The sequence below is a fragment of the Colossoma macropomum genome, unplaced genomic scaffold, assembly GCF_904425465.1.
Source record: "Colossoma macropomum unplaced genomic scaffold, Colossoma_macropomum, whole genome shotgun sequence".
NCBI lineage: Eukaryota > Metazoa > Chordata > Actinopteri > Characiformes > Serrasalmidae > Colossoma > Colossoma macropomum.
The window spans coordinates 26,829,404-26,837,634 of NW_023494793.1; the positions used below are offsets into that span (position 1 = coordinate 26,829,404).

Genomic DNA, 8,231 nt, shown 5'->3' on the forward strand with positions numbered 1-8,231 from the left:
CCAAAAGTGGTTCTTTAACAGGCACTCTTGTTTATAAGAAGGATTTGACTGATATCTGCTTCAATGAGTGAGCTGAAAACAAGGACATTTAGGGTAGTTTGATGTGAAATGGTTCATTGCAGTGAAACTTACTCTCTTGATTTTTTTTACAGCGGTGGTAAAGGGAACCAGGAGTCACAATGTCTACAACACAAACATAGCCATTCCGTTTATTATCTAAAATGACTAGTGAACCTACACGTCTTCTGAGTTTTTATATGTGATGTTGATGATGAAAAAATTGTGGTAAATCTAAAAAAAATATCTCTTTGCTGACTATTTTGGCTCACAACACTCTGCATATACTGTCCTATGCAGAAGTTTTGTCCGGTTTTCTCAATAAATAACTAGAAATTGCACAAAAATTTGTCACGTATAAGGTTCCCCGGGGATTTGTTAACTTATTTTCACTTAGAAAATCAATAAAACATGTCATTTGATCAGGGGTGTTCACAGTCCATATGGAAATGAAAACTTTATTAAAAATGGATTGTAAAATAATGTTTCAAGTGTTAGACAACATATTCATACCCATTTCATGTATTAGCTTTGTGTAAGGTAGCTTTTAGCGACATTAAACGTCTGGTTCCCAACACCAGCACTGTGAACAGTTCAGACTTAGCAAGTTTCTCCAGAATTTCACATCAAACCACTCTAAATGACTGTTCAAACCACAGAAATGCAGTTTAATTGGCAGAACTCAGCTTTAAGAGTGTAGGGCCATTTACGTCCTGCTGATGTTTTGGGTGTAATTCTGGATAGATGTCTGAAAGTAAGCTTGAGTGTTCTTTTTTGGCTGAAAAACAACGACGTAAGACTTCGGGATGAAGTAGCTTAGCATGATACCATACAAACTGGACAGCTGTGCCACTGCATAAAGAAGCTGGATGTATACGGCCTGAGATATCATATTTGCTGTGAAGTAAAGGCACCAGCTGATATAGAAGAAAAGTATGCTGAAAGTTATGGACTTAGCCTCGTTGTAGTTTTTGGGTAGATCAGCACACATGTAGGAGAAGAAGAAGCAGAGAAAGCTCAGAAGCACAATGAGAAACACAACTACTAGAAATATCCCTATGTTCCCCCGTGAACAGCCCAGGATGATCTGATCTTCATAAGACGATTCATCCCTCGAAGGAGCAGGAGCTGTGGCGCTCACCCATAAAACACACAAGATGAACTGAAAAACAGAGACGATGGTGATGACCAGCCACTGGCCGTTGTGCTTCACCCAGCGTTTGTAAGCTTCAGGGAATTTTGCGGCCATTTTGAAGACACAGAAAATTTGGAAAGAGCGTACAGTCAGACAGGAAAGGCAGATAGAGTAAAAACAACAAAACATCATATTTCGGAAGACACATCGTATCACCGTTGGTTGCCCAAAGAAAAAGAACAGGCTTATGCTGGACATAATCAAAGACACTAACATGAGGAAGCACATACTGCCACCAGCAGACTTCACGACTGGCGTGTTATAATTGTATAAGAACAGAATTGTAATTGCAATACAAAGTAGCACCAGAGAGGCGGCAGATGCTATGAGTAATACAGACAGAGGGTCTGTGAAGGAAAGATACATGATCTCACGTCTCTGACAGGCTATGCTTCCCTCTTGTGACCACTCATCTGTACTGCATGGGACACAAGTGTAGGGGTCTCCTGCACGAATGAAGTCAAAAAGAATACAGTGAGACAAAACAGTCCTAAAAAAATTTAAACACCCACTCAAATACTCACATGTCAAATGACATGTTTTGCTGATTTTTAAGTGAACAGAAGTTAACAGAGCCTTTACAGAGAACAAACGTAAATAGCGTAAATAAATTCTGTAATTTAGTGCACAATGATTCAGTAATTGTGCACTACAAAGGATATGCACATATTTTCAAATCAACAAAACATGAAACTTAAACGGTGTGTACAAATTGTATACAACTGTACATCACTGCTGAAAGCAAATATGACAGCTAATAAGTTTTATTTTGAGCATTTGTAGCTCTCCAGAAGAAAGTGCTGACTAAATAACCTAATGGGGAAGAATGCTTACCAACAAAAACTAAGGCCAGAAACATTAAAGTCAAGGTAGGGGCATAGCTAGAACGTTTAGAATAGGGGTGGCCTGGTAGGAATAAATAAAAATAAATAAAATTGCATTATTGTATTAAGATGACGTCTCTGTACATCACTAATCTGTCCATAATTTCCACAAGAATAAAATATTACAGCAGTACTGCCAAAACTAAACTGGAAAACAAAACTGTAAAACATATTGTAGAACATTTTTGAATCAAGTAAATTAAAAGCATCACATTTCTTCAGTGCAACCTTCACTCTAGAAAAATACTTCATACACACAGGCCACCAATTTAGGTTGCAATCACTGCAGGTTATACATGAGTCTAATTATTAGAAAGCTAGCAAGACAGCACCACATAAGGTAACGTACATCACATGCACTTATTCAACTGTAAAAAGAAATTATTTAGCACGTTAAATGATATATAGACTAATTTTTGATGGTTAATGCATCTTACAATCGAATAGCCTACTTCATAATGTAGCTCACAGCAGCACTGCTGAAGGGACCCAGTGCACATTCACTCAACTGTTTGCTGATAAAATCAGCGAATCACGGCAAGATACACTAATTATTCAATGGAGCGTCATCAGACCCTCCAAACTGACGGGTATCCTGATGCCAGATTTTCACCATAATGTGTAATTGATGCTTTATTAATGATGGCTGACTAATGAATGCTGACATTTTTTTTTACTTTCCATAACTGGGGGTGAGGCCATGCTTCATTTCAGGATGCTGCTGGTCTAAGATGGTCTAAGGTGGTATATGCTGGTCTAGCTGGTCACCCAACATGTTTGTGCTATTGTACCAGCATACCAGCATGCAAAACACAACATATGCTGGTTTACGATGACTTCTAGCAGGATCCAAATGGATTAGCATACTGTTGAATGCTTTCTTATTGGACTAATACAAATGCATGTATGATTGGTTCCACCATTTAAGGTGGAACGGAAAAATTAATACAAAAAAGCTGGTAAACAGCTGGCTTTAGCTTCATATCCCCAAAGATTTAGGCGTGAGCGATAATAAATAATTGTCATATCCCCCCTCTTTGAAGGCATATGATTCCCTAAATTTAACTAAAGCCCAGCAGCAAGGTTGCTGAACTTTATCCTCCTCTGCTGTCACTGCAGACTGGTAGGGTTGCCTACAGAGCACCGCTAGTAGCCTGTTAATGAAATAATGTTCTTTTTTATTTGAGGGTCCCATTTCATAGGGGAAGGTTTCAACCACTACCCCTTGTAAATCAGTTCCAAGGGGCAAGGTGACACGCACAGGGGTATGAGATTGGGCCCAAAGTAGGTAAAAGTTTTGTTGGAAACTAGCAAGAGTTAACAAACAAAGAGTTTAAACCTGTGCTACCCAGTCCAGGTGTGCTCCAGTCCTGAACTAAACAAGCCAAATGTGGACATCAGACATAACTTGGCTGACTGACTATACATTAAGGGTAAAGGAATCTTCCTTATGATTGCATTGCAGATAAAGAACCGTTTAAAGAATAGTTCTACATTGTACTAAAATGGTTCTACTGTTGTTCAGGTCATGGAACAATTTTTGTCCAGAGTATTCCTGATTGGAATGTGCCAACAGGCAAGATGATGATCAGTTAATAGCCCATCTAAATGAAGCCTTGCTATTAATAATAAAAAGAATAGCTACTCATGAACAGAAAAGAAGTGCACCAACCCTGGATCAGTTTCCTCACAAATGCTGCTGAGATAAGATTGTTATTTTTTAGGATGTCCTGGCATGGCCTAGAACATGTGTTATGAATACAGGCCCAGATCAGAAACCATGCTTAAAGAGATTTTGTGTCAAAAGTACTTACGAGTGTGGTTTACATAGGTGTTACTCGAGCAGATCTTACAACGAAAACAGCAATCATGATTGCGATCTTTCTCCCTTTGAAATCCCTCCTTGCACTCAACAGAGCAGTTTCCAAAGGGTACCTAATGTGGGTAAGACGTCCATTATCATTATTATAAATGGAAAAATGGTGACGTATTGTGAGGACATAGGCAGTGAAGTAGGCTTTTCCTTACAGAACCGTCATTATCCCAGAGTATGAGGGAGCTGTTGATGGTGAAAGCGATTTCTGGATATGTATCGTATGTGCCAACCACCTCAAAGACTTGAGAACTGGTGCCAGGGTGCCACAGAACCACTGCATAACTGACAGGTGGATCCCCATTGACGTCATACTTTATTTGACGGCCATTAAGAGAAAAGTTCAACTTCTTAATTTCCTTCAGAAGCTGCAGAATACAGAAGACAGCACGGTTTACTGATGTGGTGATTTGCGCCACATTCAGTATACATTATGAAGATAACTGTTCATGCTATCAAGTTCTACATACCATGAAGGGGTAAACTGTGACGTTCTTGTTGCAGCCACTCGAATCACAGTGTAGAATGTTGTGTAAAGCATGTGCCATGCTATAGATGGCAGCATAAACAGGAAAGCAGAATGTGGTACTTTCATTCAGAATTTCCTCCGAACTCAGCTTCGTGCAGTTATCACAGACTTGATTACATGTCTTTTCCTGAGGAGACTGGCCTTCACAGCCACTACATTCTTCATCGTCGTCACTGTATTTCCGCGTTTTGTTGATGAACTTGTCGAATCCAGGTAAAGAAGTGAATTGTTCTGTAATACCAAAGATTTTCCCAATGTTTTGGATCCCAGGTTCATGAGAGAGCATTTTATTCATAGACCAACCCTCACCAGCAATCCAAACTTTGTCCCTGATATTGTAATTTATAGCTGCTCTGATTAGGTTCTCTGCTATGACTTCTGAGGAAAAAACCACAATGATTTTTATTTTAAGTTTTTCAATTGTCTTAAGTGTTGCATGGTAATCAGACTTGAAGCTGAGCGACTCTTGATAGGCCAAGCAAATGTCATTTCCTCTAATATATTGGTAAAATAAACTCAGGCCGTCTTGGCTGTAGTCATCCTGGCTGCCAATGAAGGCAACCCAGTTCCATCGAAACCACTTAATAATGCGAATAATTATATCGATCAGGTCTTTGTTGCTAGGAACTGTTCTTACAAAAGAAGGGTACAACAATTTATTGCTTAAGTCATAACTGGATGATCCATAATTCACCTGTAAAAGAAAACAACAGGAAAAATTACATTTACGAACAACTGGAAATAAAATAGCTCTGGTCAAAAACAAACAAAGAAACCAAAAAATAAAACAAAAAACAATGCCATTTCAGAACAATTGTACAAAATTACTGTTTATTTACCATGGGAATGAGGTCCATCATGAAGAATGGTGCGACAGTGATAGTTGTAGTGCTGTCATAAGGACCTGTTACTGCGATTACTTTAGGCTGGTACTTGTTGAAATTTCGCAGCACTGGAAATGATCCGTTCTGAGAAAGGAAACTGAAAACGGAGGGAAAATTCAGCGTGTCGGAGCAATGGTTGAAGATTTCATACCCGAGTGATACGTTAGGCAAGAGGGTGGTGGAGTTGTTGATTTCCTCCACTGCAAACCTCATCACTTGGAACATCTGATAAGATGATTCATCAAACTGATACCTGGAGCAAAGAGCAAGAACAGGGAAAAGGTGAGAAAATTCTGAAGTCCTGGATAAAAGAACTTCATTCTTTTAGGAAATATTGGTAACACTATATTGTTGCTGCTGTGACAAATCCCTGCATCTCTAAAATGTATCCTTCCTTCTCCTGCAAAGGAGAATGTGGGACACAAAATACATTGTCAACATTAATTGGAAGTGAATGGAACAAGATTTTTTCCAAGTAATTTTAGAGAATTCCTATTGCTCCACTCATTGTAAAATTGTCAAACTATGTAAAGTGCAGCTTTCATTTTCAAGTTCTCAAAGTAAACAAATAAATTAATAAAATTTAAATAATAAAAAATGACAAAAATAGAAATGCAACGTTTCAGCGATGATTTGCATAAATGTAGGCAATTCTTGTCATGCTTAACTTACATTCAACTAAATATCTCATAAATTCACCTTAATTCTCCCCTAATCCTAATTCTAACCTTGGTCCCAAACATAACCCTGGTGCTACTCCTAACCCTCATTTGAACATATGTAGATAATCTATAGGGGGCTATCCAAACAAAGCAAGACTAAAATATCTTCATTAATCATACATTTACTAGGTGTAACATTTACAATCAGTAGAATTTGTCATTTCGGTACAACACGAGCAAGAAATCAATTCTCTGTTTTCGTGAAAGTTCCATATTTCTTTGATTATTTAATCAATTGATGGTTCATCAATTAACCATTTTTGTAAGTGTGAAGTGTTCAAAGAACCTTCCACCTAATATAAATGGGCAACACTTTATTTGGATAGCCCACTATAGATTAATCTGTTTAATTTAGCTTCATTTTTTATCCTGTATTCAACTAATTACCTATTAAATTCACTCTTTTTTCTCTAACCCTGAACTGTAACTTTAACCTCAACCCAAAAAGCTAAGCCAAAACCTGGTACTAATCCTAACCTTAATACTGTGGAGAATCAACTGACTTTTCACTTCATTTTAACAGCTATCAATAATATATTGGGGGTATCCAAATACAGTGAGACCTATAAATGTTCTACACCAACTAAAGGTCTATCCTCAAATTGTTCATCCAGGCCAGGAACAATCTAAGAACCTTTTTTAAGTTCACTAAATTGGAGAATGGTGCCCTACACACTTAAAAAATGGTTTATAATTTTTTTTTTTTTTTCTTAAATAAGTCTCCAGCATCTGGCATTGTATTTGTGACTAAATTGTGTAGTAACGTTCTGTAAAGTAGCTTTAAGAACCATTAAGCTTTTTAAGCTCTGAGGATGTCTGGTTCCCATCACCACCACTGTAAACAATTTTGACTTGGTTTCTCTAAAATACAGCATTTCACATCAAACTACTCTGAATGACTTTGATTACACCTTACCACTTAATTATGCTGAAGTTTTGGTTAAAAATTGGTGGTAACATCCTGGAATCTGTATTAGAGATACCTATAAAGCTGTTTAAATGCTAGTTTTCTGGGTGGGCCACTATTTCAAGCAGGCACTCTGTTCATTCTAAGTTGTTTAAAACAAAAAACAGAAAGCATGCCACTTACCTGTGACACTCAAGGGTCACTGGGTATGACTGGAGTTCTGGTTTTAAAACTATATTTAATGAGAAAAATCCACCCAGCAAATAGTCCCCCTGCAAGCTGAATTCAGATGCTGAGCAAGAGATTTTAAACCAGTTAGCTACATCCAAAAGAAAAACATAGATGGCAAACCACTGCATGGTGCCAGGTGAAGTGTTTCATGATAGAGCGATGTGTTGTGAGAGTCGAGTAAGAAGGGCAGGAGTAACGTCCGTATCCACTTTACATATGTCAATTTGATTAAACCACCAAATGCATCATTACATGTCATTTCCATGGGACAACCTGAGATTCCTGGGTTCATTGATCTGGGAGAATGGTCCCCATACTATTATACAGTATACCAGAGGTGTCACTAGAGGTTCATGGATAGAGGGAGTCCGAGTGGGAACAGCCAGAAAATATATCTTGAAAAAAGCTATTTGGTCAAATTAGCACATAGTGACTTCTTTTCACTAACCTCCATCAGATCTGCTCCTTCAGCCCTGTCAGTCTCCTTCAGCTTCTTTCTCTCTCTCTTTTCCTGTGTTTAGTAACACATTAATTTCATTAAACTCAGATTTACACTAACTCAAGGAAATAAAGAGAGTTCATTCTTTTTTGTTGTTGTTTTAACTGGTAAACATCTTCTCGTCTGACTGGCCTTCAACAAACTACCACTTAATTTCCATCCACAAGTTGTGGAATTGAAAGATATAAAATTGTGTTACAATCAACACCATATGACATTTTCACTGATAATAGCCAACTGTAATAAATATATGGCAAAATAATGTTATTCTGTCTCTCTCACTGGTTCACACTCGCACTAAAAAGTGAGGTTAAACTAGTTGGTTTGTCAGCTAGCTAGCTAATGTCAGTGTTAGCCTAGCCGCTTTTTTGCCTCAGGTAAAGCAAAGTTAGCTGACCTAGCCAACAAACAACCGAGTAAAAAACCCGATAGCCGCTTATACTGACCATA

General features: G+C 38.0%; 1 protein-coding gene across 1 annotated transcript; it reads right to left on the reverse strand.

Annotated features, from left to right (window-relative positions):
• Positions 1-763: 763 nt before the first annotated feature.
• Positions 764-7,541, reverse strand: LOC118812932 (taste receptor type 1 member 1). The gene is made up of 6 exons (XM_036578039.1): positions 7,235-7,541; positions 5,378-5,675; positions 4,480-5,232; positions 4,165-4,377; positions 3,951-4,071; positions 764-1,698 (listed from the first exon to the last, which is right to left on the reverse strand). The coding sequence occupies exons 1-6, from the start codon at positions 7,408-7,410 to the stop codon at positions 764-766; spliced, it is 2,496 nt and encodes an 831-aa protein (XP_036433932.1). The 5' UTR covers positions 7,411-7,541.
• Between the last annotated feature and the right edge of the window lie 690 nt (positions 7,542-8,231).

What these genes read in the sequence shown, in the direction of transcription:
- LOC118812932 (XM_036578039.1), bottom strand. Translation starts at nt 7,410, where the DNA reads ATGCAGTGGTTTGCCATCTATGTTTTTCTTTTGGATGTAGCTAACTGG. An exon ending in GTGACCCTTGAGTGTCACAG is followed by an intron (nt 5,676 to 7,234) that starts GTAAGTGGCATG and finishes TCTTTGCTCCAG; the next exon opens with GTATCAGTTTGATGAATCAT. An exon ending in TGATGGACCTCATTCCCATG is followed by an intron (nt 5,233 to 5,377) that starts GTAAATAAACAG and finishes TTTCTTTTACAG; the next exon opens with GTGAATTATGGATCATCCAG.